At 40.6% G+C, this 24,094-nt stretch overlaps 2 protein-coding genes across 5 annotated transcripts; one reads left to right on the forward strand and one right to left on the reverse strand.

The window, feature by feature from the left end:
- The first annotated feature begins 458 nt into the window (after positions 1-458).
- fosl1a (FOS like 1, AP-1 transcription factor subunit a) lies at positions 459-15,112 on the forward strand. Of its 4 annotated transcripts, none has more exons than XM_086024306.1 (4): positions 459-525; positions 9,821-10,093; positions 13,196-13,303; positions 13,451-15,112. In XM_086024306.1, the coding sequence occupies exons 1-4, from the start codon at positions 511-513 to the stop codon at positions 13,976-13,978; spliced, it is 924 nt and encodes a 307-aa protein (XP_085880432.1). In that variant the 5' UTR covers positions 459-510; the 3' UTR covers positions 13,979-15,112. The 4 variants fall into 4 exon arrangements, with proteins under 4 accessions (XP_085880432.1, XP_085880434.1, XP_085880431.1 ...); XM_086024308.1 differs by lacking the exon at positions 459-525 and adding an exon at positions 613-721; XM_086024305.1 differs by lacking the exon at positions 459-525 and adding an exon at positions 7,290-7,713 and having other exon boundaries at positions 9,824-10,093.
- A 5,390-nt stretch (positions 15,113-20,502) lies between these two features.
- On the reverse strand, positions 20,503-24,057 carry ccdc85b (coiled-coil domain containing 85B). The gene is made up of 2 exons (XM_086022921.1): positions 23,400-24,057; positions 20,503-21,349 (listed from the first exon to the last, which is right to left on the reverse strand). The coding sequence occupies exon 2, from the start codon at positions 21,328-21,330 to the stop codon at positions 20,728-20,730; it is 603 nt and encodes a 200-aa protein (XP_085879047.1). The 5' UTR covers positions 21,331-21,349; positions 23,400-24,057; the 3' UTR covers positions 20,503-20,727.
- Positions 24,058-24,094: the final 37 nt, after the last annotated feature.

Consider the following 24,094-nt stretch of genomic DNA (forward strand, 5'->3'; position numbering starts at 1 on the left):
AAAGTTGTAATACATTGAAAATGCAAACTGTCACATGTATCACTTTTCCGACTGTGTGTTATTGCTGTTTGAAATAAAGCACCTTTTGATTCACTTGGATCAAACTGCATTTGAACACATTTCTTTGTTTGTCTTTTAGGAGATTGGAAAAATAAGCCACGTCATTCATAATTTTAGGTTTCAAAAGGTCAGAAATTACAAACAAAAAAAGTCTAGTTTTCCATGATGCACTCGAGAGAAGACATTTTTTGGTACACAGTTTTTTTTTCTAACTATATCTGATTTCCAAAATGCCAAACAACTTGAATACCAAACAGCTTTGCTTTTTATTTTTAGATTTTATTTTGACGTGCGTTTTATTAACACGCTGGAAAGACATTTTATTTTGAATCCGGAAACAAAATCCAATTTTATTTGGAAGGCATTCAACGTACTTCCGGCCTGGCGGTGGGGTTTGAGGTTTTGCAAAGGGTCGTCGTCTTGGTGTCATGATGTCAAAATGTGAACAGCATGATAAAGTGGAAGGTAAAATTAAAAATCATAATAGTAATTGAATCAGGACATTTATTGCTCCACATACACCTGTTGTGAATTTGCCGTCCAGCTCCATATTGTTCATTTACATTGTGATTCATCCTGAAATGTCACCCGACTGCCAAATTCCCCCAAGTTTTTGTGAGCAGTCTATTTGCCTTGGCTCAGGAAAGGTTGGGAAACTCTGGTACAGTATAACGGTTCTCATTCATCAAGTGTGTATTGCGGCTGATGTGAGGATTGAGACTTGCTTGTGTCACTGGTTTCGCATTTAGCGACCTTTTTGGAAGTAATAACTGAGAATAGATTAGTTATTTTCAAAAACGATGACTGTTTTGTGGCAACATTGGTGATTCACATTCCACTTGTTCGGTATCCGTGATGTGGTAAATCCATCTCTAGTTCTCGCTGAAGTTAGCTTCCCCAAAAAAAAAAAAAAGGTGACACATCAGCCAATGCATGCGTAGAACACGTATACCGTAGACACACCAAGAAGCACGTACGCTACTGTCTTTAATGGTACAGTCCATGGAATGCTTTAGCTCTAGTCTAAACTCCTCATTAGCTGCACACATTCGAAGCACAGCTGCTAAGAGTAAAGTTGCGATTCACAACGACACAAAACGTTTTAGCAGAATTATAAATGTCCGATCAGAATTGACCAACAAATGCCCTGATAATTAACACAACATGTAACACGAAGAGGAACTTTCCTAGCCTGCTAACGTTTGGTAGCTAGTTACGTGGCTAAGCAGCCACGCCCACTCGCTGCGATTGTTTGGGAGTGTCGTCACGTTGACTACGTAAAGGTAAGTACGTACGTACATTTAAAAAAACAAACAAACAACGTACGTACTAGATAAACAAACAAACAAACAAATTTCAAACTTTCCTTCTAAAAATTAGTGTGCAGACGCTATGGTAGAACATTCGAAAACCACAATAACTGCTTAAAATTATTAAAAAGTCATCAAAGATTTATTCTGGGAACTTCGTTTTATAACGTAAACTATCGTCTTTTATGGAACCACGTTGAGATGTAATTCACTGGAGATTTGTTTGATTAGGTCCTATTCATTGTAAAGAGATACAATTTGCATCTGTGACAATAATAATAATAATGATCATAATGATCATGACGTCCGCCTCACAGTTCAGAGGTCGTGGGTTCGATCCCGGCTCCGGCCTCCCTGCGTGGAGTTTGCATGTTCTCCCCGTGCCTGCGTGGGTTTTCTCAGGGTTCTCTGGTTTCCTCCCACATTCCAAAAACATGCATGGTAAATTGATTGGACACTCTAAATTGCCCCTAGGTGTGATTGTGACCAATTGGCTGGCAACCAATTTAGGTTGTCCCCCGCCTACTGCCTGAAGACAGCTGGGATAGGCTCCAGCACGCCCCGCGACCCTTGTGAGGATAAGCGGTATCGATAATGGATGGATATCATGTACAGTTGTGGTAGAGAGAATTGACAGGTTATTCCTGTAATCTCGAACCTAATCAGATAGTGTTTTATTGTATCGAAACTTTACTTTTGATTGTGACGAGTAAAACAATGAATGATAGTGTGACCAACGTTTTTGAAGGGGAAGTCAACCCAAACATATTTTTTCAAGAATACGTTCTATGCAAGCCCACTAGTTGAAACAAGACAGTCTGATAAGTATTACGTTTGTGGAATAAGAGTTAATCCACTCATTTTTACCCATCTCTGGGGTCGGCCATTTTGTCATTTCTGTCGACTGAAAATGACATCACAACTACTCAGGGCTCAGGTAACGACCAATTCACGGCTGACCTGTTTTCTGAAGCTGAGCCGTTATAGGTCGTTACCTGAGCCCTGAGTATTTAAAAAAAAAAAAAAAAATATGTGATCATTGATGTCACGTTATCAGGCAAAGTACAATCTCAACTCATCCAACATTTTTCTGGAACATTCAGAGCTGTCCTAGCTGGGACAGGCTTGTTTTTCAAACTTCTTTATAAGATATACATGATCTATCTACATTCATCCATGATATTTACAGCTACGAAACCAAAACCAAATAGGTTTAATGCTAGGAGGCTTAATCTTACTGTTACTCCACTTGAAATTTGTGTGTGTGTGCGTGTGTGCATGCACGTGGTTATGTGGGTGTGTTGTATGGGATGTATGTGGGTGGGTGCTGGTGTGTGAGTAAGTGTATAAATATGGTGATTAGGGTGAGTAACTTGCAATGGAATCCCTAACTTCCTTTACTTTTGGAGGGAACGTGAGCAGAGCAGCAGCCAATGTAGTACTCACTCATAATCTGGAGCTGCTCAACTCAACTTTATTTCTAGATTTGTTGGACGAGTAAAACAACATCTTGCTAATGAGGCAAAATTATAATCTGCACTGGTTGACAGCTGCGCGCTAGTAATACGATTTAATGTGAAGTGATGTCAACTACATGTTGTGAGGCAATTCAGCATGTAGATTGAGTGTGTCTTACTAGTACTGTTTTTACCACTACTGTATGACATCTGCACACTAGTGCACGTCCATTCGTACAATTTAGGCATATGCACCCTAATTATTCTATACTACATGTTACTAGTGAGGCAAAACTGCAATGTTTGACATCTGCGCACTACGAGTACTGTCCTATTAGTGAAGTGCTAGATTTGAACTAGTAGACTTTTACAATTTCACTCGAGGTACTATAGGACAGAGACGACAACAAGTGCATCATTTTGCCTCACTAGCTACATATAGTTGTCCTACTAGTATGCCAAAGATGTTCTACTAGTGCTCACAATGAGGTTTCTGCATTTATTTGATATAATTGATACTGAGTTACTAGCGCATGACACGTGATATTTAGGTTTAATAAAAGTGACAAAGCAGCGTTTGTTGTGGAAAAAAAATGTTATGAGTAACACTGTTACACTAGTGCACCTTAACCGTTCAACTAGTGTGCTGAATTGTCTTATTGTTGAGGGCAACGAGCATATCAGTACATGGACTTTACGCTGAATATGGAATGAATACTCAGACGGCTTGCCATAAAGCCGTTTGCACATTCATTCGATATCTTTGATAAGGACATTACTAGCAGAGCTGGGCATTTTACAAAAGAATTGCGGTCCGTTTATCGCCTTCCGCAGAACTGGACATTTTACTAAAAATTGAGCGTCTGTTATTCGTCATCCGTCTGCAGCGTGGGTACCCTTCCGTTGTCGTTCATTCGCCTTTTTTTTCCTGGAGGAAATAATAGTACCCGTCTCTAGGCCGTTGGCTTCTAATTTTAAACGGGCGTCCGTCGGCGAGTCCGATGAAACTTTCAGTCAGACTCGCCGACCTAGCAGCAGCAATGTTTACACGGCATGTTTCTTTCTGAGAAGCAGCACTAAATGGAGTCGTCTGCAAGTGCGCATCAATACTTGTCTAGAATCTTTGTTGACCCTTTTCCACTCTATGTGACATCACGCGGCTAAAAATAGCAGTCGCGCAGCACGCTATTAGGACCCATTAGCTGACCAAAAACATGCCTGATGTAAAATACACGAATAAAGCAGCAACCTTACCTGAATCAAACAAAACAATAATTATCAATGTCAGGTTATAGACGATTACATAGAAAGGCGAAAATCCACTTCCGTTTATGCTTAAAATGGGCATCCGTCATAGGCAAAATAGAAGGACTGGTCCGTCAGCTAGGCGAAATGCCCAGCTCTGATTACTAGTGCGTGACACCTGGAGACTAGTTGGGCTCAGTAGTGTTACTATTGCAGCACAATCATTTACTGTTAGGGTTTGATTGGTTAGTAGTAGACCAAAAATGGCATAAATTGTGGAAATAAGTTTACCAGTAAGACACAGTCGATCTACTAGTGCGCTGAATTGTTTTACTTGTGAGGACAAAGTGTATTAGAACATGGACAATTGAGAGCACTAGTAGGATATCGAGTAAATGAATTCCAAATGACTTCAGGCAGGCGTTGGTTGAATATAATTGGGTGAAAGGCCGACATGTCTCAGCATGTAAAACGTCGAGACGCGCCGCGTGTCATCATGACATTCCAACAGCCTGAGTCATGTGACACTCACCTTAAGCACACACACACTGCCATGAAGGCATAGCCTAGGAAGGCACACACTTCCTGTAAACGTCCCCTCATCATTATTACAGGGTGGCATTCTGAAATGGGACACTTGACAGGAAAACGGATCAATGAGCAACCTGTCGGGGCGTGTAGAAAGTCCACATGCTGTTGGCAGTTTCACTTTGGCACTCACGTGACCTCACAGAGACTCGCGCCATGATAAAGCGAGCAAAATGCACTTTCTGTTTGTCCCTGTTTCTAGTTGAGTAATTCTCAGCATGATGTTGTCAGCTATATTCCCAGGAGCAGTATCAGTTGTAGTGTCATTTGGTAGCTTTAGTAGGTACTTCCCCCACTTTATCCAACTCTTAATCCACCAGTATTATGTCACAGTTATAGAAACCATACTTTAATCTTTATAATGCCACTCAGTTGAAATTTACTGTAAAACTTAACATAAAACAAGCAGCATTACACGCTGTGTTTTTCAAATGACGAAACAGCATTGCCATAAGAATGGCCTGCTGGCTTAATGCTAGCATATCATTGAAAATGTCATTAACATGCGATAGCATTGATAGTTGCATTGTTTTATCCCACCAAAAACGGCGGGGCAACACATGCTCACACATAATATAACAATACTCACAGGCATGCATTCTTTATTCTCTGCGAAAAACAACTGTTATTAAATAATCTTACTGAGTCACTTTCATTGGCAGTAGAAGAAGTACTATTATTTTTCATTTGTCTATCCATGACTATATTATAATGCCTTCCGGTAGCCTAGGCGGGCACATTAAATCACGACACTCACTTTGTTTAACTCTTTGCATTCTATTACAGCAATTGTGTTAGTACTCTGTGGTTTTATAAGGTACAATATTATTGATTTCTATTTTTCTTATTAAAAAATGCATTGAAAATTATTTTGTGTATTTTTTTGTAAGGGGACCTGGAACAAATTAATGGCAGTTCCATTCATTTCAATGGGGAAATTGAATGAATGAAAAGTGTTTTGAGTTAGGATCATAGTCACGGAATGAATGAAACTCGTCTCTCTAGGCACCGCTATATTAATGTCGGCAGATTGCAACAGATGTGTTTTCCTGGTCAAACTTAGCTGTCATAAGTTTAGCTCTGATGAACCAATTAGATGACGGGAAAATGCTGACGTCATGAAGGATCAGTGCTCTGTCCCTGTGAGGACAAATTTTAAAGCTGATTGGTTAAAGAAACAATCCCGTTGTTGAATTTGCATGTGGTTGTGAAGACCCTGGGTAGATAAGATTGACATGGCAACTTGTAGAAGCTGAAATCTTGTTGGACCCCCCCCTAAAATCCAACATCCACAAACATGCACTGGAAGCTGTGCGACCAAGGGGGCCACCAACTGAAGAGAATAGATTGTTTGGAATAAATTAGTACAATTTCATGGAACAAATATTAGAACTAAGGTTGCAACTGGCCACCACTGTTCAGCAGTAATACGAGACGCTGGTGCAACAGTCAGCAGCCAGGAGAAGTCATCCCATGCCGGGAACCCTGCGTGTCCTCAGGGGAACCGCAAACTCAGCAGCTGTTGTGACAGTAAGTAAGCTTACTGAATTCATACCGTATAGCTTTTACTTGTACTTTTTTTTTTGCAGTAGATTTTACAGTAGTGTTCGTCAGCACAAAAACTGTCATTGAATAAGGACGGCAATGTAATACGGCAGCTTTTGTGGCAACAGGCTGACTCATCTCCATGTGTGCACATTGATGTGGTTTGTCAAGAGAGAGTGACTCCAAAAGTCTCCACACCCTCATTTGCGAGTTTCATAATTGGTCCGGTGTGCAACCTTCACATTATCACCACTCATTGTTGTAGCATAATCTGAAAGGATACCTTATCAATGATGCATCTGTAAGTATTATAACCACACAATTTCCCCCACGGCACTGTAGTGTGTTAATTATGTCTTTAGGGCACAATGTTGCAATATTTTTACCTTATGAAATATGTCTTTCGAGGAGTTTAAGCACATTGGAATCAGCACAAAAATGATCGCCCAGTTACGCAATGTAAAACATAATAATAAAATATTCACTCCATGACGGTAAATACCACAGGTTCAATCTGGTAGTTGAAGTGCATGTTCATTGTGTCAGATTTGGGCAAGAAACTGCAGGACTACAATATAATAGAATACAATAGAATCTATTTGATTCAAATCAAAATAAAAAATTGTAACACAAAATTGTAGAAATAGAAAAGTCAGATGAAAATTAAGAAGTAGATTTTATGTATATGTGTGTATGTATGTATGTGTGTGTGTGTGTGTACAGTTCGATCGATCTTACGTACAGTACTTGTTACAGCTTTGGTATATCACATAGCTCTAATATAATATTGGACATGAACTTTCGACTTTCACTGACTCACTCAAAACTAAAACTTACTCACTGACAGTGAGTAATTTTTTTCATACTCTTAATATAGTTGGTTCGGACAGAAGTCTGAATAACGAGACACCAAAATGTGTTTTTCCCAAATGTATTAACAGTGGTCGTTGTGGCCATGAGCTTCAAGTATCCCGGCTGTAGGAAACTCTCACCATATTAGGCAAATTACGTCACGTCACGTGTCTGGATTCCGCGAGAGATTCCAGACAACATTATTTCCCGTAAGCGGGGAGGGGCGTGGCGAAAGTGTTGTCTCGCTTTAAGAGTTTACAACGGCACAATGATCGTCTCACTATGATTTCTAGGAGAGTGACTCATCATCATATGATACACCAAGAGTCATTTCTAGAAATTTAAAGACAAGTGGACCAAAAACAAAAGGTTTATTTCTTCTTCTACACCCCTCCGCTTCGTCACTGCTTGGACTCGACCGACTTGCCTCCAAAGAGTGAAGACACTTTGAATGTGAAAGTTTAATATTTCAACACTCGCGTGGGCTACATCATATCGTTGCGAGCTAGCTTGGCAGCAGTTATTTGATAAAAAAAAATTCACCAGAAAGGATGTACCGAGGTCACGGAAGAGGCAACCCGGCGTACGCGGGCTGCGCGTCTGAGTCAAGCGCTGCTTCCCTGGAAAGCACCACCACTTCCACTACACAAGAGCAGGTAGGCTTATACGAAGATACACTGGCTGTTATTACACTTTCCTAATGCCCGTTATTGCTTATAAACATGTTTTCATTTTGTGATATATACTATAGGCTATTAGCATCAGTGAGTTAGCATACCACCTTCTTCTATGTAATACATTGAATTTCCCCTTGATAGATAAGAGGCTAACAAATTCAAAGACATGAAATAAGACTTGAATGAATGGAAAAGTGAGGCTAAGACTATCCTAAAACTATACCACAAACTATTTGTGTTGTCAGTGTGTTGTGAAATTTTCACTGAATTTGTTCCAAAAGTAGTTATTGACTACAAGTAATTTATCTTGTATCAGCAATCTATGCCACTGAATTACTGCCTAGAGAAAGGCAGAACAATTAAATGTGCACCCACTAGAGGGCAGAAGGTATATTGAACAAACTAAGTTGAAGTGAGTTGAGCAGTCGGCAAAAGTTGAGCTTTGCCAGCATCTTGTAGCATTATAGGTAATAATAAACCTTCTGGTCAGTTACTAGCAGATCTTTTGCTATTTGTGGCATGGCTCTGTCCCTAACCACAAAAATATAGGGCTATCATGACATTTTTGTGATTTTTGTTTGGTGGTATGCTGTGAGATTTTTTTCCGAATGTGAAATATGTGACTTGGCTAATGAAAGGTTGGGAAACACTGCATTACGTTATAGCAGGTTTGGGAAACCTGCTGCTAGTTTTACTCAACAGTGCTTGCTAAATAGGGATGCAAAGGGGTAGAAATTTCCTATTAAATTTCCGGAAATTTAAGTTAGGGAATTTTCAAAATTCAAAATTCGGTTAGGGATAGGAATTTATGGGAATTAACTGAGAATTGAGGGCAATTTCATGGGAAGGTATCACATTATTGTGTTTTTTAGACATCCATGAAACATATCTAGCTCTCCTTTCCCATATGTGAGGGCATTCCAATATAGTACTTATAAAGCAATTGCTCCATTGTTGTTGACTTAATTGGAGCGGTGACATAACCAAACCTTGTTTGTACCTCATATTTTGTTTGGCTTGTTATTTGACAACTGACCTGACTAAATGAAGCTTCTCCCCTCACTTAAACACAGTTGCTAGGCTCCAAGATGGCACCAGTTTGTAAGAAATTAATTATGTGTTTGTGAAACATGAGTTAAGCAACAAAATCCACCCGCTTTTAGCCGTTTCAGGGGGCGGCCATTTTCTCATTTCTGTCGACTGAAAATGACATCACAACTACGCAGGACTCAGGTAACGACCAATAACCGCTCAGCTTCAGAAAACAGGTCAGCCGTGAATTGGTCGTTACCTGAGCCCTGAGTAGTTGTGATGTCATTTTCAGTCGACAGAAATGACAAAATAGCCGACCCAAGAGATGGGTAAAAATGAGTGGATTAACTCTTATTCCACAAACGCAATACTTATCAGACTGTCTTTTTTCAACTAGTGGGCTTGCATAGAACGTATTCTTGAAAAAATATGTTTGGGTTGACTTCCACTTTAAATATGTAGTGGTTCACTCGACATGCTGATGTACATCAATTTATCATCATTTTTAATTAAGCCAAACTGTCTGTAGATCCCACAAGGTAGTGGCAAAGCACTTTTCTCTATTGGGCAAGGCTATGGCCTGACTAAATGAAACTCCTCCTCTCACTTCAACTTCACTTTTCAGCAAATAACGGAAAATAGGTTCCCTAAAATATTCAGTAATATATACATTTGCAGGTATGGGCGTTCACTGCATATACTAATGTAGATCACTTTATCAGAATTTTTAATCCAGACAATTTGCCTATAAATGCCATCAAAAGGTGACAACATATTTTTTTTCTATTAGACAAGGCTAATGAAGCTCCTCCCTTTACTTAAATGTAGCTCTTAGCTGCCACCAAAGCATTTTTTTCATATTAGACACGGCTTTGGCCTGAGCACAAAAATTGTTCATTTGTGAATTTTTCAGCTCCCACCTCCAAAATCTGCAAATTGGTCAACCATGCTTATGTGCTGGTTTATTGTACATACAGTATGACTACATCCTATTTTTTCATAAATTTAGTGCTGATCAGAATAAGGATGCCTGATTCTTGTGGTGTTTTGACAGAAGTTGACCATGGTCGGTTCCAGCCAATTTGTGCCCAGCCTCAACGCCATCACGACCAGCCAGGACCTCCAGTGGATGGTGCAGCCCTCCCTCCTGCATCCGCCCGGTCCTTCCCGCTCCCCGGTGCCACCTTACCCATCCCTGTCCAGGACACGCCCGCAGGGTCCACCGCCACCTCCACCGCCATCCCATTCGCACTTCATCCGGCCCGGCGTCATCAGAGCCAGCGCCAATCCGGCCGCATGTTCGTCGCGGCACAGGAACGACGAGCACGTAAGGCGAATATGTCACCGGCCTTTCTGATGCAACGTCAGTTGTACGGAAAATGAGTCAATGCTGGATCAATGTATGTCAAAAGTAGTGCGTAATATCCTGTGACACTCACTGACACATCTGTGCTGTCCCAATTGGACTTGCGCAACTAATACATAAAGTCACAACCTGATGAATTACCGGTAGATTTTTTTTTGTTCGGGCAAGCGCACGCTGTTTATTTATTTCCTCACTTGTTGACTTTGAGACAATATTGAAGTCAAATAATCCCTTGGGACAAACAAACATTGATAGCTGTCCAGAGCAGTGTTGCAAATATTTTTTTTCTAAATGGCAGAATTACAATGACCTGGTTCAACTGTTGAACCTCATGAACTCACGTTGATACTTGAGAAAAAAAAACCTCTGCAATTGAATATAAAGTACAAAATATTTTGTTACTGTAGATTTTTTTTCAGGTATCTGTACTTAACTGTATTTACCGGTAACTGTTTTTTTTCTGATGACTTAACTTTGAAAACATATTTTCGATTCTGAACTCCAAATACGCTTGTTACTTTGTTCAGCCTCAGCAGATGACAGCCTTTTGGCAAAAAAAAAAATCATTTAACAAGAGAGCGAGCAAATGTCTATGTTGATTCTCAGACATCCAGGTTATGATAATTCTTAAAAAAAAAATCTAGATAAATAGAGAACGGCTTGGTATTGTTAAGAACCTCATGATTCGATTCAATTTAGATTTTTTGTAGGTTGCGATTTCAGTTCTTTCGGCTGTGATTCAGTTTGTTTGTAGAAGTAGAAATAGACAAGTGGAGTACCCGTCAACAGTTTTTTAAAATATATTTTCCCGCCCATGTGAACATATGTGGTATGTCACCTTGCGGTTTGAGTAATAAAACATCTGAAAATTGACAAAAGGAAATTAAGTTTTTTTTTTGTATATTTCCTGTGTTTTATAAATACACAGGAAACCAAATTGACGTAGAAGTCAGTTTTAAAAACTGAAGACAGCTTCACGATGTCGCAATTTTGCCGTTGTTTGGTCAAACGTAGCCTTCATCCATACAATACGAATCACACGCAAAGTGCCACCCACTGACCAGGAGGTGTATCGATTCACAGGATTTGCTGATTCAATATGAAATTGTGAGAAGTAGTGTGATGTATCGATTCAATGATATTGAGAACCAGAGTGTGGTAAATCAATTTCAGGTCATTTTTTTATTTAAGTGCAGGAATGAGTAGAGAAAAGGAATTTCTTTGAGATGATATTCACGGGCGGCAGCACTATATTGCGTTCAACACTTTTCATTGCAGCCAGAAAACTTAAAATGGCATTCTTGCAAAATGATAAAATTGTATTTAGCCCACTCTTGTTCTCAGTGGCACCATTTACAGTAAAAATACATTTTCACTTTACTATTTGAGTACATTTCAGAGTCTGTAGATTATTACTTTTACATCAGTATCACGGTTGAATCAATACAGTACCTCCTCTTTCATCACTTTTTTTTAGTATTAGTAAGTATTTGTACTTTTTCAAGGTAGAAATTCATTTTCATTTTGGCACAAAGTACATTTCAGGATCTACTTTTTAATTTTTACCACATCCCCATGAGTTGAACCAGTACTTCTACCTTACTTCTACTTTTTTCTACACAATTATCTGTGAGTACACTGGCCCCCCACATTGCCACATTTATTTTCTCGTAGCGTAAATTGCACAGGAAGTGGACTCGTAGGTGACTCACAGGGCCCGCAAGTCACGTAGTGTGACTCACACCTGAGTCACTGTTGGGTTCTGAGAGTGACTCATCAGTCTTTTGAAAGGGCGGGAAACTGTAGAGCGACAGCAGCTCTTCAATATGCTGCCAGCCAGCGCCAGTGCTGGATGGAGGCCGAGTCAGGGTGCAGCACAGACACAAAAGCAGACACATTTCAGAGATTTTCTGCCGTGACTCATAGATTCAAACGGCAATTTTGTTCTGTGTCATCATGATTGCACTATTTTATTTTTACTATTGCCTGCTTGTACCTTTCACATTTGAAATGATCTTTAGTCATAGCAAGAATATTTTAGAGGTGACTCACACCAATGGATGGATGGATGGATGGTTGGGAAAATAGATAGATAAGATAGATCGATAGGTAGATAGATGGATAGATGGATAGATGGATAGATAGACACACAGTATATGTTACAGTACACTGCATTATATGTATTAGTAGAGAAAGAACCAAAATAGTGATATAATACAGAGCACCATTGAGGAGGAATTAAAAGAAATTTAAATTGAATAAAAAAATCAAAGACTGAAGAAGAAAAACAGAAGATTAAATGGTACATTTTATTATGTGGTAAAAAATAAATATAGTCTAATTATGCTGCAGTAATAATTGTACAATTTGCTAAGATTAGGAACTAGAATATTTTTGTTGTAATTATTTTTGTTATTATTATTTTGTAATAATTATTTCCCTTCTGCCATCTAGTGGAAAAACATTGAATTGTTCTTCCTGTCATTGTACATCTCTGGCATAGATAGATGAATAAAGATACATTTGTTTTTTGTGAAGATATATTTTTGGGACTACTGAATTGGAATTGGACAATATCTCAGGACACAGTACAGTAATTGGGAAACACATTTCTAGAGAGATAGACGATGCTAAAATGTGAAACTTTTTGGCTGATGCCATCTAATTTGACGTCGCATGGCATAAAAGTGTGATTATCATTTCAAGGATCAGCCGAGAAAAAGTGGATGCGAGGAGCTTTTAACAACTGCTTGAAGCTTTAATTATCATTACATATTTTAGAATACTTTGTAGCTACTGAGCTCACCCACAAATAATGAAAATCCATAAGTAATTGATACACCCGCCCCCCAAAAGGTTTGTCATTGTCGACAGATGCCACAGGATGGCAGCAAAGCATTCTTTCGATTGAACAAGGCTAAAAAATGACAAAATGAAACGCCTCCACTCACGTCAACATTGTTCATTCTGTTGAAGTTAGCATATCTGGTTGTAGCTTCCGATGGAATTATTTGCTCAGTTCAGTATTTGTCACAAATTGTTCCTTTTTATGGTTGTTTTCAGTTGTCTCACGAGGAGCAGGAGAGACGGCGAATAAGGAGAGAGCGCAACAAACTGGCTGCGGCCAAATGTCGCAATCGCCGTCGGGAGCTGACCGACACACTGCAAAATGTGAGTGCACAAATTCATCAGTTACTTGCTGATTTTTGTTATTAGTGAGGGAACATTCTAGGTTGGAGGATAGAATAAATAACAAATCCAAGACTACTGGTCTTAATCAGGCCTTAACGTCCACATTTGTTGTTTTGCGTGCTTTAGGAGACGGACCAGCTGGAGGATGAAAAGTCACGTTTACAGAACGAGATAGCTGAGCTGCAAAAGCAGAAAGAGAAGCTGGAGCTGGTTTTGGAGGCTCACCGTCCCATCTGTAAAATCCAAGAGTCCGACTCCGACTCGGAGGCCAGCGCCACGCTTTCGTCCTTGGCGGGCATCAAGATGGAGCCCGAGGACTACAGCGCGCCCAGACCGTCGCGTCCCAAGCAGCCGGCCAAGGTGGAAAAGCCCAAACCCAAGATCACCATCCCCACCAAGACATCCTCCTCATCCTCATCTTCATCGTTAACCCTGGCCGTCAGCCAAGAGTCCGAGGCCCTGCACACCCCCATCCTGACCTCCACCCCCTCCCTCACCCCCTTCACGGCCAGCATGATTTTCACATATCCCTCGGCCCCGGTGGATGCTCCCCATCATGCCCCGCAGCCCTGCGGCGTGGCACACCGGCGCAGCAGCAGCAGCGGCGACCAATCCGATCACTCCCTGCACTCGCCCACCATCCTAACGCTGTGACCGACGACGTGATTGCAACCGACCATTTCAAAACTTTTATTTCTTTTTTTTGGGAGGGAGGGAAAGTCATTCTCTACTGCAGTGGTTCTCAAACTTTTGAGGTCCAGGGTGAAATTTATCCAAGAGCCCCCTTATAGTTATCATCACACTAATCAAACATATCTACTATGTGTACCCCCGGATGCAATTGGAATTAAAAGTTACATATTAAAAAAAATCTTAACATGACAACAATAACTTCTTTTTTTTTCTTTTTTTTTTTTTACATTAAAATAAGAAACAACAGTGACAAAAAAGATGTATCCTTCCAAGAAAAAAGTTGGATTTTTCAGGGAGGAAAGAAACACAACTTTATTTGAATTGTAATATTACAACTTTTATCCTCAAAAGGATTTTTGAAAAATAAGACGACTATTTTCTAAAAATGTTCTGGGTAAAAAAAACAAACTTTTTTTCTCTAATAATTTGGAATTTGTTTTTTGTTGACTTTATTCATTTGGGGATGTCAGATTTACCCAATATGTCACAATCACAGAGATTGTAATGGGCCCGAAATGAAGGTAGCAACAGCTGCCATCAAAGGTTTATCATGCTTGTTTTACTGCCGCATATGTAGGAATGCACTTTTTCAAAATGATACGTTTTTTGCTAATGTTTTTTGGGACCCCCGAGCTGCTGATTGCAGACCCCCAGGATTCCTCGGACCCCAGTTTGAGAGTCACCGCTCTACCTGAGTGGCATCAGGATAAACTCATTATGCTCTTACTTTATGGAGATTTTCTAATCGACATATTTTATACCACTCGTTTTCAAGTGGCACAACTGTGTTGAAAATGAACAATGCATGCAGAATATTTTATCGAAGTATATTTTGGTAATTTTATGTAAGATTGCATTTTATGACAACGTTACATCACGGCATGTAACATTTATATGGAAAGTAAAGTTATTCTTACCTATTTTTTCCTTTTTTAATACACATATTATTGACCACTAAGGCTGGGCCGTAGGAGTTAATAGCGAGCATATTTATTTGCGAGAGGGTAATATATTTTTGATAATGGGTGGGCAGTGCCTTACTTTTCAGCTTTGAGCTTAGCATTGTTTCAGAGACAATAAAGGCTTTCACAACGCCTCAAATGCTTCTGATGTCATACTTTTGCATTTCCAATACTGTACATTGCTTTCCCCATTTGATACTTTCCCTGCAGTTCTATGAGGAAAACTCATTTATTCCATTGCCTTGGAATACAGATTAGTACGCTAGTACGCTTTTTGTCCTCACCAGCAAGACAATTCAGCACACTAGTAGCACAACTACACATTTCTAGTGAGTTTAGTTAACATTGATTTAGCATTGCCCTAGTAGTATTAGTAATGATTAGTAAAGAGCTACCAGGGAAATATTTCAAAGTGACAATCCTTAATTGAAATGTAAAAATCTGGAAACTCAATTAATGATGTCTCACAATAATATAGTACAAGGATGCATCTTTCTCTTCCACTAGAGGGCAGAAGCTGCATGAACCTGTGCATCCATCAGTTGCCACTCATTCAACACAATAAAGTAAAGTATTTTTTGTTCAATTAAACCAGACCAGATTTCACACTGAGTACATTTACGAGTAAATTGAGACGAGATCATTATTCCAGTATAAATTAAACACCTAAACACAATCTGAAGCACTGACCTACATTTACAAACTAAATTCTGATATTTCTTCCATGAAATACAGTAGGAATCATGTATTTCCAACTGTTTATTCTCTTCATTTGGCAGCGGTTTCTCTGTCTGCACTACTTCTAGTAAGCGCATGTGGACGTCAACCAATCACATTTCAGATTTGCGCAGCCGTCGAAAACGTCATTATTTACCGTCTATTGATTGGTTGATGATCAGAGCCAAATTTGTTTCAGCCAAATTTTATCTAGCAATATTCGTCTCTAGCATCCGTACACATTAATACAGTACACTTATTAATCAACATTTCTGGTGAGTAAGGGGTATTTTGTTGTCATTTCGTGTGTGTTTTTGTCACTTAATAAGTTAAATATTTATGTACTTGCCACAGTTGCATGCTGTCATGTTGCGTTTTTGTTTAGTGTTGATAGCGGAGGTGGATTAAGTCGGGGAAATCCCCACTGAAGGCCCAAGTGCCAAATGCTCAACGCGCCACTGCTAAATAGCCTACTGCAAGGTGTAATAGTGTGAAATATGTCCCTCGGCTCAATAAAGGTTTGGAAACACTGCAGTCGTAATAAACAGCATGATCCCGGATAAGTGCTAACGTCCTCTTATCCGCCTCATCACGCTTCTGCAAATGGAAGCATGCGTGTCTCTCTGGGCAACGGGTTGCTACGCTCAAAGTGGGTTAGCGACATAGACGAGGGACGAATGACAGATGGAGAGCTGGAAGGGGAATATCAGTGTGTGTGCACCATGCTGTCAAGTAAAGCCTGTGCGGCCCGTATCACTGACAAGCAACGACAATGCAGTAATGACACCGTGCCGGGAACCCCCCCATATATGGCCCCTTACTTGCTGTTGGTGGGAAATCAAATTGATACTGGTTGGGTTCATACCAACAACTAAATTGGAACAGCCTGTCGACACTGCAATGCCGGGATTTGGGAATCTCCCTAATGGAGGGCTCCCTCCAAGCGTGCAGCAGTCTTGAGTACAAATACTTTGTGACTGTACCCAACTTTCCCTTTTTTCTCCACTACATTTTCTATATAAAATGGAAATTTACTGAGATACAATTATCCTAACCATCTTCGTTACTACAAAATAGAATCCAACAAAATTGTCGAAATGCCTGAACCGAGGGGCATAAAGCTGAAGAATATGCCAGTTTTTGCAACCACCAGAGTGAAACCTTTTGTTGTTGCTTCTGAATATTTTCTATTATTGTAGTTATTCCCAAAATGTAGTACTATTAAATATGATAATCAAATATACTTTTTAGGAGTAAAACCCCGCCCTTATTTTTTTTATGAAGACTTCGGCCTACCACCTACCGTATTTTAACGTTGATGATTATTATGTTATTTGGGGAACCAAGTATTTTTCGAGGTGATGGTTGGTGGAAAAAATTTGAGAATTATTTTTGTAAAGAAGCCACAATAAAATTCAAACCACTCACTTTTCATCCAATGCTTTCACTTCCAATCATTTGAGAAAATTAAATCCATCAAATGTCAGATTGAGATTAAATGCCACTTAAACTTCCGCCAAAGTTACTTTTGGCTAGGATACTTGTGCTTTCACCCGAGTATCGCAATCCGGCACTTTTACAAAACGGGTATATTGGGAATGTGTTTCATTTTTTTAGACCATACTATTGTAAGTTTGCCGTCGGGGCTGCTCATGAAGTGATTTGTTATCCACGGTCCTTCTTGCCTAAGGCAAGAGGTCAACACGGCACACATGCACAAATCAATCGCGTGTGTCGTGTACTCACGCGTTTCACACAAAGAAAGGACGGCACAGCGGCAAAGTGTCATAGCACTGTATTTAAAGCTCTTCAACGCACTATGAGCACACAGCCCACCGATAAAACAGCTCAATCCTATACATCGCCCGATGGGATTGTACAACTAAAAGGGTTGCAATGCCACATAATACAGAGAAATCAAGGGGAAAAGAGGACTCAAAGATATACAGTGTGTACTCACAAAAAGTTGGGGATATTCTGTATTCGGTGAACGGTCCTTTGCTTTTCTGTGACGCTTCCAGTCTCCCTGTTGAACCGTAAACTCAAAAAAGTCAGAGTGCCTTCAGCACATTTCAACAGAGACTGGAAGAGACACTGAAAGGCATAGAAGTGGGAGTCCTTGTATGTACTTATAACTACGTATTTTTTCCACTGTGAATATGAACAAATTTTAACAATGAAAAAACAAAAAATATTTTGGAATTTACTGAATTTACTTTAACAATATGAAAACAAAAAAGCCTACTTTAAACATGACCCAAAAAGCAATGCTAGGATTGTTTTTTTTAATGAAGTTTGATTTGAATTTAAAAAACCTTTCAAAACACAAGTTCACCAGTAAAGATCAAAGTGTATTTTTTGCTCCTCCAGAAAAACACAAGTTCACCAGTAAAGATCAAAGTGTATTTTTTGCTCCTCCAGAAATATCCCTTCTGGAATCCCAAACTTTTTGCGAGTAGTGTAAACGCTCCTTAATGTTACAGGATTTTGTAAATACAAAGCATACAGAGAAGATGCAACTTAAAGTCTGTGCTGTGTCTTAAGTGAACATCAACACCAACTAAGTCAAAATGCAGTAGAGTGATGAAACCATCGCGTTCCGACATTTTCTTCTTCTTCCAGTTTGATACAAAGCCTTTCCAGTAGGTTTGAAAAAGTGTTCACGTGAGTCCGGGGACATGTACGCTCGCGTCGCCGCGTGGCTCCCGTAAAAACCTGAAGGGCCGTCACCTCGGACTGCGTGGCGAACGCACCATCGCCATGCGCGTCGTATGGCACTCGCATCCTGGTCCTGAGGAGTGCATAAAATAGGACACATCGTTGGGCGCCCATGGCAAATTTTCACAACCTTCAGCGCCACTTCAGTGCTATGAGGGATTCCACCGACTAAATATGGCTCAAAACTGGATTAAAATTGATCTTTAGACCAACGATTGCGCTGTCCAGTGCAATAGAAAAAAAAAAGGCTCTTTTTTTTTTTTTTCTACCAGTGTAGGCTAGTCCAGTGTTGGGTTGCAAAATTCCAGGAAACTTTCCAATGAGAAATTTATGGGAATAAAGCACAAAATTGAAGGTTGTCTCTGAACTCAATTCACTTCCGTGGACGTTTGTATTTGTCATCCAACCGATTACGAATATATTTGTTTGCCTGTGAAAAATCAAGCTTCTACATAACAGTACAGTAATGACAAACAGATGCCAGTAGTTTCTGTCGTTGCATTACTTCAGATTTGAGATCAGCACAGCTTTTGAGTATAAAATAAGATTAGGCTTTGAAACTTATCTCGTCTATTGTGAGAGAGAAATGCCAACATGTTCAAAGTCGGTCACAAACTAACACTCCAACAAAGTATGTATATCTATGATACAAACAGAGTATGTGTCATGTTAGCTAGTAGAAAGGGTGTGCTGCGATTGTGAGAAAAGATGACGCAGTGAATGGTGAGCACCGTGTAAAAAAGCCACTGCCATTCAACCCGAACCATGCGGTGAGTTTCTTCGTTGTATAGCTGTAAATAAATTATTTTGCCATTAAAATCAAAGATGGGGTTCAATCACTTCCCATAAATTTCCATGGATATTCTCCATATTAACGTTCAGGAATTTACAACCCTCATCCAGTGCATGAGATACATCAATGCGACCCACTTTTTGGTCCCATTACTTTTTTTTTTTTTTTTTCTAAACAACAAACCACTGAAAAAGGATTCGGGCAGAAGAGTCATTAGAAAACCTGTAAAACTGATCTAAACCTACAGTCTCTAGAAAGGTCTGTGAAAAGTCCTGAAAAGGTCAGCGATGTGGCACACAGCAAGTCTTGCAGCATTCAAAAGGCTCACGGAGTTGAATGGAACAACTTGGCTGCGCTTGGAATTGATCCCTCCCCACCAAACAGTCACGTCACCATTTTGGAGTACAGCGCACCCCTGCAATTTGCGGTGGATAATCGGAAATCATTCACTCATTCCTGACATCCTAATCACGTCACAGGGATTTTTAGTGGACTTTTGAAGAACTATCTAGGTCTTTGACATAAAATTGCCATTTTGTGATCAGGGATTCGGGAATGATGAATGATTCCGAATCCGTACGCAGCGACTGCGTTCGGAATCATTTACTCATTCTCAACTCCTTAATCACTACAAAGGGATTTCTGGCAGACTTTAAAGGGAAAGTCAACCCAAAGATATTTTTTTCAATAATATGTTCTATGCAGGCCCACTAGTTGAAACAAAGCATTCTGATTAATATTGCGATTGTGGGATATGATTTAAGCAGCAAAATTCACCCCTTTTTAGCCATCTCAGGGGGCGGCCATTTTGTCACTTCTGTTGACTGAAAATGACATCACAGTTACTCAGGGCTCAGATAACGACAAATCACATCTCACCTGATTTCTGAAGATGCCATGATGCTGCTTAACTCATATTCCACAAACACAATATTAATCAGAATGTCTCGTCTCAACTATTGGGCCTGCATGGAACATATTCTGGAAAAAAATACGTTTGGGTTGTCAAGCATAATCTTTTTAAGAATATGTTCCCAGCAGGCCCACTAGTTGAAACACAGCATTTGGATTAATTTTGCGTTTGTGGAATATAAATTAAGTAGCAAAATGTACTTGTTTTTAGCCATCTCTGGGGGTGGCCATTTTGTCTTCTGTCGACTGAAAATGACTTCACAACTGCTTACAACGACCAATCACAGCTGACCTGTTCTCTGAATCTGGTCGTTGTGAGCAGTTGTGATGTTATTTTCAGTCGACAGAAGACAAAATGGCCGCCCCCAGAGATGGCTAAAAACGAGTGGATTAACATTTATTGCACAAACGCAATATTTATCAGAATGCCCTGTTTCAACTAGTGGGCTTGCATAAAACATTCTTGAAAAAAATATGTCTGCATTGACTTCTGCTTTAAGGAACTGTATAGGTGCACAACACGCAAATCTTGGCAATTAGGGAACAATTCCGACCACAGCCCTTGTGTCTAGCCCTCGGCGTCCATATTCGAAGCCCTTGTAGACGCGTCAGTCATCCGGCGAGCACACCAAGTGGAGCTGGTCCGGACTCCCCACGCTTCCCGTACTCGAGCTGCCGTCCCCCAGGTCCCGGGCCACCATGCACGGCAGGGCCAGCTCGGTAGACCCGCCGGGGCTGGAGTCGCTCCGGCTGACGCACTCCTCCTCCAGGACCAGGCACAGCTCCTTCAGGTCCAGGTTCTCCTTGACCAGACCGTCCTGGGTGCGCTCCAGCTCGGCCAGCTTCTTCAGGTAGCCGCCCAGGTCCTCGCGCATGACCTTGGCGGCGTGATGGCCGAAGTGCTGCCACTCGCGCGCCAGCTTCTTCACCTTGAGCCGGTCGTCGTCCAGGAAGCAGCACAGGTCCCGCAGCTCCACGTTCTCCTCCTGCAGGCGCTGGTTGATGACTTTGAGCTCGCGGATCTCTAGCAGGTGGCCCTGGAGCTGCTTGTTCACCTCCTTGATGAGACGCCCCCGCTGGATGAGCGCCGAGATCTTTTCCGACTCCTCCTTGCGCAGGCGACTCAGCAGCTCCTCCTTGGAGCACGCCAGCAGGTCCTCGTCCGACATCTTCGACAGCTCCCGCGTCAGGAGCTCCCCTTCGTTGCTCATCTTCGGCTCAAATTCAATCCTTGGACAACCAAAACAAAAAAGTCACTTCATTTTATAGGTATTAAGTTTGGATTGATTTATTTACTAAGTATCAGTACCATGCATCTACAGTATAGCATGTACACAATCTTGAACCGATGTTACATATTTATATAAAATGACCGCTTGGCGAGCGGATTCAAAGCGGTTACGTTTAACTATCCCGAATTAACATCGTAGAGATCAGCGTCTTTCCGACTAATCGGGATTACATTTTGGATATCTAATTTTCATTCACGATCATGACAGATATCTACAGTCCAGTGGGAATCATCACTTTGAATTGCAGATATCTGCAACTGAATTTGTGATATCTGTAACTACAGATTGTCTACCTATGAGAGGCTCCTTGAATTCCTCCCACATTCCAAAAACATGCATGGTTAATTGGACGCTCTAAATTGCCCCAAGGTGTGACTGTGAGTGTGAATGTTTGTTTGCCTCTGTGGGCCCTGCAATTGGCTGGCAACCAGTTCAGGGTGTACCCCGCCTACTGCCCGAAGACAGTTGGGATAGGCTCCAGCATGCCCGCAACCCTCGTGAGGATAAGCGGTTAGGATAATGGATGGACATTTTGAATTGAGATGAATTAAAAGTATTAAAGCGGAATCATGACTAGTCAAAAGGACTTTGTCGATATCTGGAATGACATTTTTGGACAGGAAGCACGTAGCCGGGAATATCTGAAATACTCTTTTTGAGTCAAAGGTGAGTGTCATTTAACGGCAAAGCCTATATCCAGTCTAGCTGTTAAATGTTAAAAGGGGCTTGCTGTAGTATTCGGTAGTTCAAAGGTTCAACACAAACCATCCTTCACCTGAAGCTCATCAATAGTATTTGCTGGCCTAAACAACACCAGAGCACAAACAGCACAAAATACTTGTCCCAACATGCAGTATTTATTTACACTTGAGAAAATCTGTTTATTTCCTTGACATTCTCTTTCATTATGTTTTAATACAATACATTTCTACACCATTAATAAAGTAACAAAATTGTGATTAGTGAACTGATTACTGGCATTTCAATTCATTTAATTTAGATTAGATCACCAGGGACAGTGTACATTAATGAAACTTTCAAGAGTGACAAATAATGTAAATACACTACCATTACAGTCACATGGTTGATTGGTTCCTCTGAAAGAAGTCAAATACAATTCCTGGACACCAAGAGGCCAAAAATGGTGCCAAAGCAATACTTCAGTCTAAATGAATTTCCGCAACTCATTTCAACCAAGTTCCTTGGCACCAAGATGGCTCCTATTGCTTTCGCCGGAGCACAAACACAGTGACTAGGTGTTTTTTTTTAAGCAAACACCGGAGGACAGGTTCCCTCAAAAAACATGACTATGTAACTGTTGTCCCCTGGCAGCACAATGCCACTGGATAGCGGCCACAAACTACTTTTGGCTAAACAAAGCTCCTCGGCTCACTTCAACATAGTTCCTTAGCACAAATAAGCCACAGAATGGTGCCAGAGCACTACATTTGTCTGAGTTAACTATGCTCCCTATTCCTTTGATTAAGGTCTTTTAAGAATTTTCAAAATGTCACTGTACAGATGGTCTTTTAGTAATTTCAGAAAGTTACATTTTATTCTTTGCTTTGCTTTTAAATGTCTTTAAATCTTTTGTTTGTAAATGTATTTGAATGTTGTCAATGTACGTTCTTTTAGTAATTTTAATAAGGTACCGTGTTTTACGGACTATAAACCACACCTTTATATAAGACGCACCCACTCTATTTAAAAAAAAAAAAAAAAAAAACACATATATAAGCCACACCTTTATATAAGCCGCCCCTACCTATGGTGAAAAATTAGATATTTACTGCATTTAAAGATTTTGAACTGTAAATGTAAAGGCCTGGCAAAATGTTATACTTAGAAGACAAAAATAACAAGTGGGTGAGTTTTTCAGCAAATAACGGAGACAATACCCCCCCACACACACACCCAACACACACACACACATACATAGCAATAAACAAATAGTGCTAAATAGTACATGGGTGCTTACTGTACTGTACCTGAGAAAATGTGAAAGTGCAGAGAGGATGCAATTGGTTCACAAGCTGACCACCCTCATGCAGTGTGTCTTCTGGGTGCAAACATCACACCAACAGGGCTTCTCCATTTGACCAGATTTTGTGCTCAATTGTGTGCTTGTCGTCCAAAATCATCAGAAGCACCAAAGCAGCTGCAAAACAGGCCTCCGCGAGCAAGGGAACGGCAACTGTGCTTATTTCACCTCCCCGCAAAGATGAGGAGGATGATTGTGTTTTCAAGGCGGCAGCTTGCAAAAATGGCTCGCTCCATTCACCGCCGCCTTTTAGGTTTTTTCTTTAATCCATCAGACAACGATGCACAACACTGATGTTGGATGATGTGTTTGTACCGTGGTGGTCGCCACTCGCCATCCGGATTGGACTCTGAGCTCAATGGACTCTCTCCGGTTTCTCCACTTCGGTGAGAAAGCAGCGGCGTCTTCTCACAAACGCTTCATTTTTAGGCGTCGGCGGTATAAAAAAGTAGAAGGCTTACAAAAGAGTCCATTTTGGTACGCGTAACGCCGTTTGTGGCCATTATCGGGCTGGACATTGAGCACAACAATGTCCGCCTCCACAAGACACTTTCACGGTTGGGATTCTCCGCTAGCGGCTACACAAGGTCAAGGTACAAGTTGTCACCGGAAACAGATTGGTTGATATTTCAAAATAAGTGC

Source organism: Filicampus tigris, chromosome 2, assembly GCF_054856515.1.
Source record: "Filicampus tigris isolate MCC_2025a chromosome 2, RoL_Ftig_1.0, whole genome shotgun sequence".
NCBI classification, from domain to species: domain Eukaryota; kingdom Metazoa; phylum Chordata; class Actinopteri; order Syngnathiformes; family Syngnathidae; genus Filicampus; species Filicampus tigris.